Consider the following 19,355-nt stretch of genomic DNA (forward strand, 5'->3'; position numbering starts at 1 on the left):
GAGGATATAGCAAATATTCTTAACAATCAATATAAAGGGATATTTTGTGAGGAAGATGATACAGATACAACATCATTGAGCGATTGCACTCGCACGTCGGAGGTTATGCCGCCGGTTCTTATTAGTTATCATGGCATCGTAGGCCTCTTACAAAATATTAAGGTCCACAAAGCGTGTGGCCCTGATGGCATTAGCGGGGCTATTCTAAAACATTGCGCAAAAGTGGTCGCAATGTACCTCAAAATGATTTTCGAACAGTCTCTTGATATGAAAGACATTCCTCACGATTGGCGTCAAGCCACAGTGCACCCAGCTTTCAAAGGGGGCAGTACCAAACAACCTGTAAATTATCGTCCAATTTCGCTCACATGTATATGTTGTAAAATGATGGAGCGTATTTTAGTTTCCCATATTGTGATGCACCTAGATGATTTTGACCTATTCTCTGATAGTCAGCATGGATTCAGAAGACATCTTTCTTGTGAGTCACAACTGTTACTGCTTTATCAGGATATTATGTCATCCATTGACAAGAAAAAGAGTGTTGATTTGGCATTCATTGACTTCAGTAAGGCGTTTGATAGGGTTCCACATAAACATCTCTTAACTAAACTAAAAATGTATAATTTAGATAATAACGTTCTTGGCTGGATTGAAGCCTTCTTATGTAATAGAACGCAGAGAGTTCTGGTTAATAATTGTTATTCTGATGTGATTAGAGTTACGTCCGGTGTCCCACAAGGGAGTGTATTGGGTCCAATATTATTTCTTTTATATATTAACGATCTTCCGGATATGATTAATTGTCAGATAAAATTATATGCAGATGATGTTGTTCTTTACACAGACATCTTAAGCAATGAAGAATGTAGTTTTTCGTTACAGGCAAATATAAATAGATTATCTCAATGGTGTTCCAAATGGAAAATGTCTATTAATGTTGGAAAGTGTGCTATCATGAGAATGACAAAGCAAAAACTTGCTGCAATGCCTAGATACTATTTGAATGGAATAGAAGTTCAGGTTGTCAATGAGTTCAAATATTTAGGCGTGCATATTTCGAATAAATGTACCTGGCAAAATCATGTACAACATGTCACTGGTAAAGCGAATCAGATGCTACGATTTATTAAGCGAAATTTCAAGGATTGCCCACAAGCTGTAAAGGAAATCATGTATTTGTCCCTTGTTAGGCCACATCTAGACTATGCCAGCTCTGTTTGGGACCCATGGGGAGAGGGTATGAAGCATGAGCTGGAAATGGTTCAAAGGCGCGCTGCTAGATTTATACTTAATGACTACGACCGACATAGCAGTGTTACTGACATGCTGGCCACAATAGGATGGGTATCCCTAGAAAGCCGACGTAGAGAGGCGAGATTATGCTTACTGTACAAATTACACCATGGCAACATGAAAGTAGATGTTAGTAGAATTATATGTGAACCTAGCTATATATCACGGAGTGATCACCCTAAAAAGATAGAGAGACTTCCGTCGAGATTACTTCAGTACCATAACTCGTTTTTCCCAAAAACCATAAGAGAGTGGAACCAACTTTTGCCCAGCATGATGGAAGCCGAATCTGTGGAAGATTTTCGGAAAAACGTTCAAACACATGTAAATTCGGCGTAAACGTGATTGATTGTAATTGAAATTGCTCATGAGTAATGCAGAATGAATCAATCTAAAATCAGTAGTAATGTGAGTAGGTATGTACTTGTGTGTATGTACTTGTGTGTATGTGCGATACTGATGTGTGCATGATGTGTGAACCAGATTTAACATCACCAGGGCCAACCGGCATTCGTGATTGTTGTAATACATGATACATGATACATGAGCTTGGAGAGAGCTTTGTGACACATGAGTGTCTTTGAATAGGTTACAACATGACAGACGACACTTTGGTGTAAAGTTTACCGCACCTCACCTCTTCTGTACCCGTATTTCATTTGTCGTCTAGATTATCCTCAGCAATACGAGTGATTTTACAGCATGACACCCATCATTCTCATCATAGTTAAATTCAGTTCAATAACCAAAGAAGGGCACGAAAATACGAACTTTAGAGTTTGATCATGCAATTGAATACCCGAATATACGGATGCCTGTGGACCAGTCACTGCGATTTCTCAATGTATCGGCGACATCATCTGCAGGTCATTTGAAAACACCATCCCAAATGGCATCCATAGTCGCGCAATTCAATGTCCCGATAGTGTGATCACCTCATCGGACTCCATTGAGCCCACTCGATCAGAGATCCGGCCCAAGTTCGCAGCAGATAGCTCTTCTGCTCCGTATCGTAAAGGCGTCATTTGCTGTTTGTCCGGATGACATATCGGCACTCCAAAAACGCCATCAGGTCAGATTACAATGTTCTGCCGCTTAAGTTAGGGCCCGGAAGAGATATGGTCGGGTGATCAATCAGCTGTCGGGAGCGGCGAGGCGTCCAGTCTGCCAGCCTGCCGCTCCGATCCCGGGGCTGCCCGGCAGGACCGTCCGCCGGGGGGTGGCTGATCGAACGATTGAGCGGGATCGCCGGCACAGGGGCACAGACGGATGTGCACCGGGTGCATCAGTCAGCCGTGAGAGAGACCGAATCGACGGCCATCAGACACAGACCGACGGCAGGTGCGGCTATTGGAGGCGGCTGCGGGACGGGCGGAAACACAATATAGGTGATGGGCCGGCTCCCAATCAGACAAGGAATGTGAAACTACCGCCCTTAACTATTGGCCAATTGCCGAAGGGAAATAGCTATAAAATTATATGCGTAAATGATTCAAATGCTTTCATTTTTCATTCGCGAAATAAATTATACCTCTTACAGCTTATGATGCCCTTCCCGAGAATCACGGGCCTAAAACCTGAAATGCCTCCCTGAATATCACATAGCTAACTAACTCAGACAGTTATGACTGGACCGCTGAGTCCGCGACCCCGGCTGGGTGTGGGGCGAGGCAGATTAATGGCCACCTTTCTCCCGGCAGCTGATCCCATCATCCGAGCTTGTCCGCGGGGTTTCCGGAGGGGCGGCCGTCCCTCCCACCTCCCACCGTTCCACCGGCGCTGAATCCGGGTGATAAAAGCCGCGAATCCCAGTCGAAATGGACCGGGAAACGACCCGTGCCTCGTAAACGGTTCAGCGGTAACTCCATCTCGTTCTTCTTATAGCGACTATTTCCGCCTTTTCCAAATATTACGCATAGTATTTCCCACCATTTTGTTCCCTACTTTTGCCGGTCGATCAGCTGCTTTTCAAAACGCTTTTTTCCTGCTAGAGAGAAAACAGCTACCAACCATTCGCACCGCAGTACCCTCCCGGGAGTAGCTAGCGCACATGGTGACCAATTTTTTCCAAAGACTATGATAGGTTTGCCGCTAATGACGTCAGAGTGACGTCATTTTTGCCATTTTCGACCCAAAAAAAAGGTTTCGCGGGAAGAGCTGTCAGGCCTACAGCTTTAGAGATACAGAAAAATATTTCAGACATAAAAGGTGTGGAATTATAAGAGCTACAAAACTGCTATTTCGGTTTTTCGAATTTTTTGGATTTTGACCCCCAAAAATAAAAAAATAGATTTTTTTTTAAATATAATAGCCAAAAAATCCAAAACGTTTTTAGAATTTCGAAAAAAAACGGAATATATGTGATAGTCCTTACCTCCTTCTATTTACATACCAAATTTGAGATCGATATCTTTTTTTTTGGCCAAGTTATAGCGAAAAAAACTGTTCAAAATTGATGACGTCAAATTTTCAAACTCAACTTTTAGCAATTCTAGACCTCGTAGCGCAAAACAAAGACCACCATTAGACTCCCCGTGACGAGCTGCATCGAATCAATACCCATTTTATTCAAAAATATCAACTTTGAAATTTGACCTTTTTGACCTGACCTTGACCTGACCTCCACCAGCAAGTGGCCTAAACCGTACCTGATGGTCTTATAACCAACACCATTGAGTTGGAAATGAAAAACTGGCCATAAAACATGCATCGCATAACCTTAGTAAAGTTGGGCTCATGTGGTGACCCTTGGTGACCTTTGGTGACCTGACCTGTGACCTGACCTGGTATGACCAGTGACCTCTAATAGCAACATATGTACTAGACAACTGACGCCTTATCGCTGATTTTCGACAAAATGCGTTTTACTCGGTGTTATAGCGCTTTCCCAAGAAGCCCCGTGAACGGTGAAACATTTTATCTTTGACCTGACCTGTGACGTCATCGGTGACCCCGAGGTCAATGAAATTTGGTTTACATCGACAAATTTGACAGGGCTATCGAATGCCGTTTGAATTTTCCGGATCCGTCCAGTAGTTTCGGAGATACGGGGGGGGGGGCAAAACAATGCCCCCCCCCCCCCACCGCGCGGAAGGTGCTGGTAGGCTCACCGCCTGCCGGGCGTTTCAATGAAATTACGCAATTCGCTGATTAGTCAATCATCTCAAGAAGCTCTGACGCAAGCTCTTCTAGCCTGGTTGGCTAATTCACCCGCAAATCTTACTCAGTACTCTTACCACTGTCTGGAAACTGAGCAAGCATTGAGGCTACGGAGGAAAACGGGAATGTATTTAGTTGTGCTTCAATTATGTCGCTATCTCTTACATATGTTCAACCAAAATGTGAAACCTGGGCAATGACCATCTTCATATCAAGCAAGGCGGCTTTCTTTCATCTCGCAAGTTTCGTCATTAGCTTGCCTGCACGGTCGGCCGTCCAATCCAATCATACGTGCCGGCCTTCACGGTTCATACTCCACCGCACAGTGCGTCCACGTGTCTCCCGAAATGCGGCACGTGCCTGGCAGTGCAGACTGCAGCGACCTGAGAGCAAATTTCAACGTTACGTGTTGAACGCGATGGCTCTACTGTGATGGCCAACAGGCTGTCGCTAATTCAGTTAACGCGTAATCAATCAACTGAGCAATCAATATTCAAATAGGCGATCTCAGAGCTGGGGACAGAAGAACAGTAGTTAGAGGGAGAGAGAGAGAGAGAGAGAGAGAGAGAGAGAGAGAGAGAGAGAGAGAGAGAGAGAGAGAGAGAGGGAGAGAGAGAGAGAGAGAGAGAGAGAGACAGACAGACAGACAGACAGACAGACAGACAGACAGACAGACAGACGGAGACGGAGACGGAGACGGAGACGGAGACGGAGACGGAGACGGAGACGGAGACGGAGACGGAGACGGAGACGGAGACGGAGACAGAGACAGAGACAGAGACAGAGACAGAGACAGAGACAGAGACAGAGACAGAGACAGAGACAGAGACAGAGACAGAGACAGAGACAGAGACAGAGACAGAGACAGAGAGAAAGAGAGCAAGAGAGGAAGAGAGAGAGAGGAGAGAGAGAGGAGAGAGAGAGAGAGAGAGAGGAGAGAGACAGACAGACAGACATACAGACAGACAGACAGACAGACAGATAGACAGATAGGCAGCTAATAGAAAGATAATAGCGGCTAAGGGAATGATAAGAAGGGCAGAACGAGATAAGAGTAGTTAAATCAGATGATTTATTTGTTGATACTTATAGTCGTAACAGCCGCATTAACTTTGGATCGTAAAATTGTGCTTGTTTCGACTTTCGTACTTGAATAGCACAACTAGCACAATTGTGCATTATGCAATATGCATTGCGTTCTACACAAGATATTATCTGGAAATCCAGGCAGAAAACTTCTTGCTATTCTGGGAAAGGTACTCACAAATTGATAAGCGACAGAGTTTTGAACTCAGAACAAAGTTGGGGAGCGAGCTGGAAAATCAGTATCACATTTGAGCCGGCCGCTCGCGGTCCAAACGTAAACGCTGGGCACGAATGTCGCCGAATCGATACCACCAGTATTGGAGGGAGCGGCCAGTCAGCGGCTGCCTAGAATCGGCATCGGAAAATGGAATATCTGGTTCCACTGGCAGTGTCCTGCGTCGCCAAAGAAATTCCATTTTGCAATGGTCTAAATTTAAAAAAGAAAATGCGAGTGAAGAAATACTTTTCACAATAATTATGATATTAGTTACGCACTAACTGTATCTCTATCTATGTATGTGTTTTGACAGGAGTGAAAAGCTTATGGGAGCACACATTTTTAAACGAAAAGAGATAGAGAAAGAAAGGAGAGAGATAGATAGAGAGAGAGAGAGAGAGAGAGAGAGAGAGAGAGAGAGAGGGGAGAGAGAGAGAGAGAGGGGGATAAAGAGAAAGAGAGAGCGAGAGAATGTTCAGGTTTTAGTTCGCGCTTATATTTTAATGTAAGATGATTACATACATTTGTAGCATCATTTGTAGGGATGCAATATTCGCCAGCAAATCGAAATGCCTTTAGTTTCCCTAGGAACTTCAGTGCAGCCGGCCACCGTAGTATGCCGAAGCTCATCGAAAACTTTCACCTCATGTTAGCATATTTTAATGAGATTCGTTTAATGTGCAAATGACTCTACTATGGAAGCGATAGAAGTGCCAGCCCTACTATGCCTCCGGAATAAAATCATTCAGACTTAATGGAATTTGCCTACTGAATAACATTAGCGAAAACTTAACTAACTAGTGGGGTTATGAAAATAAACCCGTAGTGAACTTCACTAAATTTATTAGGGCTTCTGATCAACTATTGGTTGATGTCGTTCATAGGAACAGGCTGGATAGAACAATGCTGCGAGAAAAACTTTATTCATACGCGGTACTCCCGGTTCATTGGATACACAACACATGACAATCACGGCTAACCATTATTCCCGATTGACCCGTTATGCATGTCTCTATGTAACTCAACAATCCGACAGGCCAGTCACATAATCACATTACTGCGAGGGGTCGGTCGGGACCGTGCTCTCTGGATGTCCGACCGTCCCGGCAGGACCGGCCGTGCTGACAACCTCTGCTCTGACCGATATTGAACAAGCCGGTGGCACTAGCTCGTCCCGGATTGAAACAGCAACGCCACACAACGGTGGCCGTCCATCACGTTCACGACACTGGCCGCTCGACACATGTCACCATCGATGGGAATTTAATTAAAATGGAGAGTGGGCCTCGAAAACAAAGCTCCGAACAATGTTAGCTGAACGGTGAAGTGTGATCCCAAAGTAGCCATTGAGATGTGGATGTTTATCTTGAACTTCGAACTGGAGAAATAAATGTTGTAAATGTTATGCTGCGATCTCATAAATCGTTACCAACAAACGGAATTGATGAGCATACGTAGACAGGCAAAATTATTCTGCATGATCTTCTTACTTCTTTACAGACAATTGATAGTTGTAGCATACTAAGCCGCAAAAGCTTTCAGAGGCAATGAAGCATGCGCGATCAAACGTCCACAGTGCAAACCAATGTTTGTGAATTGTGACTTATCAACCAAATTTCTTTGAGCTGTCCCATTGCCGTCCGGCATCGGAAAAAAGAAAACATATAAAAATAAAAGCAACTCCATCAGCCTCGTATACCATCTCTCGTAACTTCTGTTCTCCTCTTGAACACACCAAAGTACTCCATTCTGCTGTATCGACCCTGTATTTGCATACTGACAACATGAATGGTTTCCGATGGCGGGGTTACTCGCGGATGGTATTCCTCTACGCATCATTGAAGCTTCGGTACGGCACGATTTCCGTTCATCATATTCGAGTGAATGCACAACAGACGCTGCCTTGTAGCGGGGGTAAATCTCATCAAGCTCCATCAAAGCGTTGACTGGCGGCCCTTGCCCGGGGCGGCTCTCCGTTCAGCCGCTGTCGGCACCGGCTGAATGGCCGCATCATTCATGGTATATGATGTCAGTGCAGGGATTGAGTGGCTTTTAACTGGCCGGAGGAGCCGGCCGGCCGCCGTCGGGTCGTCATCCTGTGCCGGTGCCGATTTCACCATCGATCGCCCCCCGCAGAGCCCAGTTCCGACAATCTGTCTGTCTTTTCAGCGCCGACGCCGCCGTCCCAGCCACTATTAGCCTGATGAGACCTACCGGACCGCCGACCGGGCGACGCAGCCACCAGCGAGCCGGCGCGCCAGGTCACCAGAGGTCACCAGAGGTCAGCCGGCGGTGATGGCGGCCGGTGACCGGTCAGGCCGGGTCACACGACTCTGCGGCGGCGGCCGACTGCTGCTGCTAGCCGCTGTGATGGCTGCGCCCGCCCTGGCTGACGCCTGTCCCGTCTCATGTCACTGCCGCTGGAAGGGTGGCAAAAAGACGGTGGAGTGCGTCGACCGCCAGCTCGAGTCGCTACCGACGACCGCCGATACCGACACCCAGGTACTGGACATCTCAGGTCACGCGCTGACCGAACTGGCGTCGCGCGCCTTTCAGCGGCACGGCCTGCTCGCGCTCCAGCGGATCTACGTGTCCCGTGGAAGACTGGAGAGGGTCGGCCAGCGGGCGCTCAGTGGTCTGACGAATCTGGTGGAGCTGGACCTCAGCGAGAACCGACTCACGGCCGTTCCCGGCGCCGCGCTGCGTGATGTGCCCGCTCTCCGTCGGCTTAGTCTCAGTGGTAACCCTCTGGAGCGAATTCAGCGTGGTGACCTAGGAGCAGTGCGAGAGCTCACCGCGCTGGAACTGGCGCACTGCCAGCTGCGCATCGTGGAGAAGGGTGCCTTCGCCACGCTGCTGAGGTTGGAGAAGCTGCAGCTGCAAGGAAACCAGCTAACCACACTAGCTGCTGTGGACCTATCGCTTCATCTGCACAACGTTCAGCTGCAGAGTAACCTGTGGCACTGCAACTGTCGGCTTCGTGAGCTGCGACGGTGGCTGAGGCAGTACCCAGTACCACTGGCTGTGCCGCCACGCTGCTCTGCCCCTCGTCGCCTCTCTGGCCGCGCCGTGCACAACACCAGCGCTACGGAACTGGCCTGTGCACCCGACATTCTTCCCTCCGACCGGCTGTTCGAGGTGTCTCTGAACAGCAGCGTGACGCTCAGCTGCGCCGCGGAGGCTGATCCTGCCGCCGAACTCTCCTGGTGGTTCAAAGGCCACATACTGAAAGACGACCCTGAAGGCGTGGACGAGCTCGGTGTGGATGGTGGAGGAGCGGTGCGACGCAGTCAGCTAGTGATCGCCAGTGCCGGGGAACACGACCACGGTGTGTTTCGGTGCCGCGCGGCTAACGCTGCCGGCGCCTCGACTGCTGATTTCCGAGTGAGCGTGCTCCTGCCTCCCGACACCCGCAGCTCAGGCACCGCTCCGGCCAGTCGCTCACATCTAGCTCTGCCTGTTGGAGGCTCGCTGGTGCTGCTGGCCGCCAGTGCGCTGCTGCTACTCGGCGCGCTGGCCGTCCGTCGCGGCCGTCGACTTCGACGCAGACGCAAGTTCTCTACCAGCCGAGACTCGGGGAGTGGGGAGAGCGCGGGGTCGCCGACGGGAGGCGGCGGAGGTGTGGGGAGCCGGGCAATGTCGAGGGACACCACACTGACAGACTGCCACGAACATCAGCTGCATGAGCTCCCTCGTCACCCGCCGCACTGTGCTCGAGAGCGGGGTCCGGATGTGTTGTATGACGCTAGTGAAACGGTGACGGCTGTGACTGTAGAGAGAGACCCTCCTCCGCCCATGGAGCCAGTAGTGAGAGCGGTGCAGGACCTCTCCTGGCCACCAGCGTGGACGCTGAACCCCACCATGTCCGCGTCTCATGGGAACATTTATGGTGAGTCACTTCTGCGGAGAAACAGTTTATCTAGTGGTTCATACCATCGTCATGTGTGTGATGGGGCGGGGGCGGATAGACAGGTGCCACTCGGCTGGCGCAGTCTGCCCCGGCCCGCCCGGCCGCGGCCGCCGCCACCCGCCGCCGGTGGCTCGCCCGAACAGTGGCGGCGCTCAATGCTCTCAGTGCCGCAGTATGTCGCCGGTGCGTCACAGTTTGTCGCCGGTGCGCCGCAGCTCGTGGCAGTGGACCCTGCTCGTGTATGTAGCTGTATGTTGGGCCCGTCATTGGAAGGTCGCCTCTGGCAGCTGCCGGCCTGCCACCCTGCCGCCCCACCAGCCTGTCATTCTGCCGCCCCACCAGCCTGTCATTCTGCTGCCCCACCAGCCTGCCATTCTGCCACTCTGCCGGCTGTCCCGGCGCCCCCTCCGCCGCCCTGGCCGGCGCGGACTCACTGTGTCGGCCCGTCTCGGCCGCGATGCCGCTGCCTGGCGCCGGGACCGACCTCGACAGGCCCGCTGGCACCTCCAGCCGGGTTCGGCGACGAACTGCCGGCACCGGCTGCGCTCAAGTGCGGACCGCCGCCGCGGTGGGCGGTCCCCGGCGGTCGCGAACAGCCGGGGGTGGCTCCGTCGGCCGTGTTCGCTGCCAGACTCGTGGCAGCTGAAAAGCCGGCCGACAGCCCCGACGAGGGATATGTCGAGTCTGTGCAGGACACGTGAGGCACGGACCGTCGCCGATGGTGGACTACTGCCACGCGGACTCGTCACGTGTATTCTGTGATTGTGCTAATTTGGGAGGCGGCTACCGATCACTGGAGTGTGAAAATCATGTCGTGTCTGCCACAGTGCTCTAACACAGGCGTGATATTCGTTCTCCGATTGTCGGTCATGCGAGAAGGACGGACATGCGTCGCAGATATGTGATTGGACCGCCCTACCTTTGCTTGTTTCTACAACTCATGAACGGCAGATCGACTGCTGCTGAATAATTACCACAGCCTGTAATGTGAGAAAGTCGTCACGAGTTGTCCTGGTGGCACACTCAGGCTGATCGTCCACCAGCTGAATTTATATAACATTACTCATGCATGAAAAATGTTCATAATTATAAATAGATGTTAACTGTTCACCTGTCAGGTCGTACATTTGCGTTATGGGCCACCAGAGATATATTTGCAGGGCCAAGCAGTTGGAAGGAAATGTCACTGTGAGTTGGAGGCACGTGGTGAGTACGTTATATGGAAGGTGGTTGGCAGATGTCAGATGTGTGTGTATGTTTTTGCATAATAAATTTATTCAACACGTTATTTTCATCAACTGTGCATAACAATGGAGACTAAGCAAGGGGTGGGACAATTGTTGTAACTAATGAACATCCTTTGACGACATAGTGTTCATAAATGCTGCCCGTTTCCAACAAAATCTCTGGCTGACAGCAATCTCCGTCTCTCCGATGCTCGCAGGCTGCGCACCGGCATGGCCGCTCGGATCCGCGGGGTAGTTAGACTAGCCCGCCATGCATTGATGTGCTGCGGTACAGCCTACCCGCGCAGTGGACCCAGGCCGGCTGGGAGGCAGTCGTCCAAATCACCGCTGCTCTGTCCCGTCCACGAATGTGGCGCGTTTGGTGATCTGGCCGACGAGGACATTAGCAGGCAGCGCACATATCATAACTCTACCTGACAGCGGCAGTTTCGGCAAACGTCCCATCGTCAATAACCCGTGAACCATTCACTTTCACGTAGCCTGCGCCAATCACGTCTCGTCGGCAGCCAGTGCCGTCCGCGCCAGTTGATGTTGAGCGAACGTGACCAGAGTGAGCGACACAAATGACGCGCAGAGCAGAACGGATTTCGCTGACGCGATGGTGATCTCATGTGCGCACCTGATGTGTTATATCTATAAAGTCAGCGATTTGTTTCACTCAAATGCACTGAAAGATAGTACCTTAGTTCTGCAAGTGTCAACAAACTGGTTTATTTTTAGTTGACAAAATATGCGCAATTTTAACCCAACGGCCTAATGAAACTAAGAAATTTAGCGCGAAACGTCTGCCAAGTAGGTATGGTAGATGGCGCATATTTTCTAGTAGTAAGCACCGATATGGCTGAAAGAAGCTTTGCTTAACTTTTAATCACATATTTGCTGAAGGAAAATGCATGAGGCCCTCTTAACCCTCGCCCATGTAGGGGGGGGTTGGTGCAACCCCCCCCCCCCTGAGGTTTTTCGGAAATAGTGCAAAAACGGCGGCGCGCAGCGCCGCCAAATTTTGGGTACCTTATGGGGCAAACCTTGCGCATCTTTTGATCAAAAAAATATGACCGGGTCATGTCAGGTCACGGAGTTATGACGTCACAAAGGGAACAGCCTCCGGCCGGATTTTCACAAACTGAGTGCCAACGCCCGAGGTTTCCTGCCGGTGGTACGGACATCGGTTGATGGATCGTGATGAAACTTCCCATGCATGTTGGGGCAAGTATTGGCTATCATATGGTATAAGAAACTTGACCGGGTCAGGTCAGGTCACGGAGCTATGACGTCACAAGAGGAACAGCGTCCGTTACTATTTTTGAAAAGCGCCCGAACCACTATTTTGCTAATTCTTGTCACCTCAATGGGAATATGCAGCAATATTAGCTTCTATAGGGAGCAAATGGACCTTCCAAATCCAAAAATACAATCAGATTTCAAAAATTTAAATTTTGATTTTTCGAATTTCTGCCGCCGACTGTGACCTTGCCGACTTCCGGCGCTCCCAACGCGCCATGTTTAGAGCTAGGGAAACGAAATACATACCAAACGATAGAGAATTGATCAAGGAACACGATTGTGAAGGTTTCAAGTCGATATCTCCAACCGTTTTGCCGCAATCGCCGCGGAAAGTTGAAAAAAGTCTATTTTTCCGAAAATTTGACCTTTGACCGGTCAAAAGTAGGTCAAATGTTGACCTAGGACCAAAAAATATACCACCAATCGCGAGATCTCGGCGAGAGCAATCCGTTGGTCTTTTCCGCTAAGCTCTACGACGCTCCGTTTTCAAACGCCAAGGGGGGGGGGTCGCACCAACCCCCCCCCCCCTGCATGGGCGAAGGTGGCAGATCGCCGTTTACGGGCGAGGGTTAAGCAATCTTTATAGATCAATAAAATTTTAAGAGCATAGGCAGCTTTTGCAATATTGCAGGGGAACTCAGATTTGCATTTTTCAATTAAAAAAAAAACAGATTTAACGAAGAGTGTTTTAACCATTGAACACAAACCTTCGGCTATCGATGCGATACCGCATATATCAGCAATCAGAATCGCTTGAGTTATCATATAATGGTAAGGATTATGCAGTTCACTAACAGAAACGACATCAAATAGCCCGAAAGAAATGGACGTGCTGTTTGAGCGCATATTTTTATCAATCCGACCGAGCTGGCATAAGAGCCCAGTGATCGATAGCTTCTTGGGTATCGGTGTCAGTGGTGAGTGGTTTTTGGAGGGCATCCGGCCAGAGACCTGTAACTTATCAATAACTGAGCAGCAGCTTCTAACTTATAAGCCAGCGTCGAGTGATATAGTGATTGCCTGGCGGTCCACTGTTAGCGCGTCCATCAGCGGAGATGGGAGTGGTAAGACGGCCGAGCAGAGATCAACAAGACCGCCGAGCTCATCAACTCATGGCCGTGGGCTAAAACACCGAACTATTAGTAATTACGTCGTAACAATGACAGGAAAAGACCAACCTGACAGGCAGGCCAATGAGCACAGTTGAAGTACTAATCTACTTATACGCATAGAATTATTAATTATCAAGGTGGCTTTGACCATGATTCCAACTCACCTCAATGGCAGCCAAAGGCCACAGAGGTGCAGCCACTGTCTGCCCAGACCACGTATTCACAGCTCGGAGGTACCGCGTAACGCTCCTCGGTAGCGTTCTGTGCACGTGCTGGCTGGAGTGGTACGGCGCGGGGTCGCCAGACGACCAGAAGCACTCTCAGCCAGGAACGTGCTCCCAGTACAGCGGTGCCGAGCGGCGAGTGACCAGGTCCCTGGAAACGAATAACACCCCTCGACGGGACATTAATGATTTGAGGTGGGTAAGTGAGTGGTACTGGTGGACTGTTCAGCGCCACTGGTGAACAGCTCGAGACTCCAAGGGCACCGCTGTCTAGGCAGAGAATGAAGACAACTAGCGTTAAGTATAGATATAATAATGCCTTTTTGCTTTGAGTACTTGCTTCGACAGATGCGAATATTCTAAGATTATTCTATCGAATAATTGGCTTTGAGAGATAAAGCGATTTAAAGGCTATATTGTCGTACCAAATTAGTTGCAGTGATGTGGAACTTGTTTCACCTTCAAACAGAGCATCTTGCGGCATTCTAAAATCGAGCGTAGTTTCGTGAAGCAATCAGCAAGTGTGGCGATGTCATGAAACTTTAACTAGCTACTGCTGACTTCAAAAGAACGAATAAGGAAGCCCACTGCGCGACTAGCTCTCAGACGATATCAGACGCGCGGCGCAGACGTAAATTTCGTATCTAACGATATGCCCGGGTTGCTCATTTCACTCACAGAGTCCGACTCGACGGCAGCAATGCATACATATCCTGGATGAGAGCATGCTGGAGAGTAAATGTCACCAACTTGCACCTTCGAGGTTTTCCCGGCGGCCCAAGTTGGAATATTTCTCAACACAAGACGATGTTTGAGGTCAACTGGAAGCAAAAATCATTCAAATGGGGAGTTACCAGGGGAGTTCCGATCGTTCCGATTATGAATCTCATATGAGGGGTATGACTTTTTCCTGTTATGAAAAAAACTTCGACTTATGAAAAACTACGACTGGATGAGTACACAATACATTATAAAATCGCACGATTATGTACCTATGCCAGCATCACTTCAATATGCTCAGCCCAATATCGAGAAACAAAAAGAGAGAGAGAGAGAGAGAGAGAGAGAGAGAGAGAGAGAGAGAGAGAGAGAGAGAGAGAGAGAGAGAGAGAGAGAGAGAGAGAGAGAGAGAGAGAGAGAGAGAGAGAGAGAGAGAGAGAGAGAGAGAGAGAGAAAGGAAGAGAAAAAGAGAGGGAGAGATGGTATTACAAACCAGATCTGAGAGTAAAAGGGTGCGGTTTCTTTGTAAACAGTCCGCTCTCAATTCGGTCTAACTTATGTAATGCAGGAGCCAGCTTCGGCTAATGTATCTTGCAAGGCAAAGAAGTTTGTAAAAGACTCTCTGGCACAAGAAGATCGGAAAACTCTTGCCAGAGCGATTTCAAGTAATTAACGTTGATGTCATGAAGAGCAAGTTGCACGGCTTTTAAGTGCTAAGACTAAAATTTCAGGAAAATAGGAGCATGAACAACGTATTCGAATCACATTTAAATGAAATAGTTCACTTTTAACATGGGGTTTTGAACTGGAATAGCAGTTCCGTAGCTTTAGCTGTGCAGACAAGCACAAATCAGGAGCTTTTACGGCCTAACGATCACCCTAGGCAAAGATATTCCATTTCTCGTCCCGAACAAAGGTGACTTGCTGAGGAATGTGTGCCTTGCAGAGGTCATTTTCCTCTTTTAAAACTGAAGAATTCTTCATATATTAAAATATTTAAAATACTTTTTTATAAAAAGTTTTTATAAAAAAATGATCTTTGCTGATCATTTTGAGCATAAAAAACGTAAATCCATTGCAAAATACTAATTTTGTGAAAGTGAACTATTCCCTTTAAAGCAATTCCATATAGCTATGTTTTAAAAACATAGGAGTACGAGTAACCGATTACGGCTTAGTAATGAAAGTCTCTCTTCCAATCGGCACCAACGCAGTAGTTTGACCGCTGTCAGCTCAATGTTTGTACTCAGGAGTAAGTGGAACCGAAATCGTTAGAATTCCACCGTCCCGGACCTTGGCGTGGCCGTTCTTTTTGCTGCTGTTGGTGGTTCTGTTTCGAGTCCAGTCACGTGTGAGCGTTGGCGGGAGACAACTTTGTCGACAGGCCCACCCGAGGCCCCGTGGTCCCGTCGAGAGAGCGCAGAGAACAGTGGAGGACGGCTTGGGCGGACCAAAAGTTTCTCTGCAGCTGGCTTCTAACCTAGTAGAATATGAATTAATAACCAGGATAATATTTATTTCTTTTTAAAAGTTTAGACAATTGACCGTAGGACATTCAAAAGAAGCCGATGGAACTGGTGTGGTGGGCTAAGAACTGGTGGCAATCAGCCTTGATGCAAACGCCTGCAAACGCCTTGATACTGTGTCGTTCAGAGGAACGAGGCTCAACCATCGGACGATTTTGAGGGGTCAAACATCGCATAACAGCCTGCCCGAATGACAATGCCCGAATTACAGCAGCTGATTTACAGTTGGTCCGACCGCCGCACAACAGTTGGTGCGACCGTCAAAGATAGGTTGGTGCGACAGTCGCATAACAGCTGCTCCGACCAGCAATTTTGGATTCGCCCGTCGGATGACAGTTAAACCACCCGTCTGTTAACTCTTCGGGCAGAGTTGGGCGTCGCGTTCGTTCTCGCAGGCTAGCCGATAACTGGCTCGGAAACAGCCCCCCCCCCCCCACCACCACCACCCGCCACCGGCTCCCACCCTAGTCCACCCCTGCCGCCCTACTGACCGGCCTAACTTGGACAAAGGCATCACGCTCCGGGAGCCCATCATGAGGACCAACTTTCCCTTCGTGGAGTCGGCCAGCCGTTAGTTGCGAAGGGCTAACAGCATTATCGGTGACCGACGGACCGCACACCCGGTGGTATACGCGCTGGACCTCTGGAGGTGAATGCTAAACGGCAAGAGAAACATTAGTGCCGGTTCCATTGGCATTTTGTATGCTATACAGGCATGTACGTATTTTATAATAAATTCTAGATTTCTGGAATGAAAGCTTCAGAAGCTTTTTCACGACGGTAATGAAACACTTATTCCCTTGGAACATTAAATAGGCGTTGACAATATGCAATTCAGATAAAGGAAGAATTCTTCTATTGAATTATATCAAACACCGCGATTTTCTCTCCAACCTGTCTTTCAATCCAGGCATTGATCCTCGAGCTGATAGCATTCTATTTTTCCGTGGCACAAAAACAGCTCGCTTCTGAATCGGCACTTTTTCGGTCACCAACTTCAAACACTTCTGGGATGTGGGGCAATATCCGAACCGCTGCACTCAGGACAAATTTAATTTCCGGTCCGCAGCATGTCCCCCCCCAATGTTACAGTTGTTTGTTGAATAGTTGTGCGCTGCGAGACAAACAGATGCTTTAGACAATCTGGTACATATTCTGATATTTTGATCAACGGGAGGCGGCTGAGGTGGTTTATGTAACTCCATGATTGAAGTTAAGCTGTTCAATATTCTAATATAGGTAAGTATCATATACCGTGAGCTGCAATAAGGTAAGACGGTAACACTTTATAGGTAAACACATTTCTCATTTTGAATGTTCAAAAGATGTGCTCGATAATTCACACTCTCTATCCACGCCCTATAAATAAGCATACTTTTGATGTTAATATGTATTCGGTTGACGCTATCATTTGATGGGTATTTCGATCACTCCCGGCTGTGGGTGCCATCTTTGTTTACTCCCAGCAGAGTGTGTTGTCCCCGGGGAGACTCTCGGAGCGTCGAGCCGTCCACACGCGGTGCCCGTCCGCCCTATCTCCACCATTAGTCATCGCGATAACGACGGCCACTCCATCGGCCGTGTCATACGCATAGTTGGCGTAACGACCGGCCCAGCGCCAGCACCGCACCGCTCCGCGCCAGCCGCCGGCGTGTCTTCGACAATACGAGCAATCATACTCAGAGACGTACTGAACCGTATTTGTTAATGTCATCCAGATTCTGCACCTAAGGTATCAACATTCAGAGTGGTGAGGAGCCAATTCGGATGCCATCAAATATCCGTTGTGATTGGTTATTTATACAGTATTATCGGCAAATGCTGATAGAAGGCAAAAAATGAGTGAGTTATGTTCATTTATACGCGTAGGACGCCAGTGGTAAACCAGAGATTATGTATGATAGGCGAGCAAATTATGGTATTAAGCAATACGCTACCATAAGACATGCCAAACAGGCACGCTATTACAGAACGCCAAGCAGAGATGGATGACATAAGCCCTCAGGGCATAAGGACCATAAGGTGCCAGAGGTGTGATGCGCAGACCGCTATCATTGCGCATAAAATCCGTGCCCTAGGCGAGCCCCAGGAGCTCGCCTCACTGTTTGTGACTTTCGCCGACGCACGGCAGTGTAACCGCCCCATTAGACAGGACCGTGACTTGCGCCCGCCAGTCGCAAGAACAGCGGTCGGGCGGCGAGGGTTTGCTTACCGAGCAGCCTCACTTTTAAACTCTATGCTTAGTGACGTAACACGGCTCGAGCCAGCAGCTTTTAAACCGGCAGCGAAACGTTTTATTTGTTTGGAGTGATTATGCGTGTGTTAGAGTTGTGTGTCCTGTTGTTTCGGCGGAGGATTGTTGTTTGCCATGTGTCATTTGGCTCTCCCAACTATAACTCCCATGTCCTAACTTTTAGTTACTAACAATTGATACAGTAATAGCCACCCTGTTGTGGAGTGTCTGCTGACGTAAAAACAAATACAAATAAATATAGATGAATGGTCCGATCCCAAAAGAATCAAGCGCCTGAGGCAAAAGGGCATATCAGGATAAAAAAGACACAACAACAGATTTCGGCATTCAAATCCTTTTAAAAGATGCTACAAAGACGGAAATCGAGATTCAGGGTCAGGGTTTCATAACATTTAATTGGAAAATCGTGCATTCAGTCACTGATATTTTGACTATATGCATTGCTGACATACATGTCTTACCTGTATCATAAAAAAATTAGAAAATAAACACGGCTCCTTCATCATGTTATGGTATTGAATAAATAAACTGTTCAGTAATCATAAACCTTTTTACTATAGGCAAATACTTGTATTGCTGCGATCCTCCCTAAAAGATCTATAGTATATGTGTGCTGTTTCTTTCATTTCGATATAAATTTTGTACTTTAACTCTAGAACGGATGCATAAAATATGTCCTAATGACAAGTGATTGCCTAGTCGTTCCTTTCACAAAGAACAGCACGTCCTAATTTATTCATTGGTAGCCATTAAAACTTGGCCCCTTGCCAGTTCCGAATTAATCACGGGTAGCAACTTTATGGTGGCCAACGCAGTAACGAAAACCCTTCCCGCCATTCAGCGCAATAGCCATATATCAGTGATTTTACTGGCTTAAAGCAGGACATCGTTGGCAACATGAATATCAGATGGTCTAGTAATACGGCCATTTTCAGTCGGAGCGTGTATCTTTTGAGGAGACTGCGAAGATCGATCTTAGCCCGCCCTGTCTGTTACCCTTTCTCCTTCTCTCTCTCTCTCTCTCTCTCTCTCTCTCTCTCTCTCTCTCTCTCTCTCTCTCTCTCTCTCTCTCTCTCTCTCTCTCTCTCTCTCTCTCTCTTCCTCTCTCTCTCTCTATATCTATCTCTCTCGTCTTCCTTTACTAAGCAAAAGCCTTACAAAATCTACATAGCATAGAACTCTGCTGTCCTGCTCCAGTGCACTATGTATATGTGAAACATGCAATTATCTTGATATCTGATATTGGCACTGTGATTCCAGCCACCACGACATGAGGACGATATAACAGTAAAGACGGCATGCTACGATCTTTCTGAGATC

The 19,355-nt window shown here is 48.3% G+C and overlaps 1 protein-coding gene across 1 annotated transcript; it reads left to right on the forward strand.

Moving 5' to 3' along the window:
• Nucleotides 1–8,053: 8,053 nt before the first annotated feature.
• On the forward strand, nucleotides 8,054–10,369 carry LOC122380603 (leucine-rich repeat and immunoglobulin-like domain-containing nogo receptor-interacting protein 3). The gene is made up of 2 exons (XM_043363903.1): nucleotides 8,054–9,377; nucleotides 10,161–10,369. Exons 1-2 carry the CDS (start codon nucleotides 8,054–8,056, stop codon nucleotides 10,367–10,369), a joined length of 1,533 nt encoding a protein of 510 aa, XP_043219838.1.
• The last annotated feature ends 8,986 nt before the right edge of the window (nucleotides 10,370–19,355 follow it).

Source organism: Amphibalanus amphitrite, unplaced genomic scaffold (assembly GCF_019059575.1).
Source record: "Amphibalanus amphitrite isolate SeventyFive unplaced genomic scaffold, NRLGWU_Aamphi_draft 000101F_arrow, whole genome shotgun sequence".
NCBI lineage: Eukaryota > Metazoa > Arthropoda > Thecostraca > Balanomorpha > Balanidae > Amphibalanus > Amphibalanus amphitrite.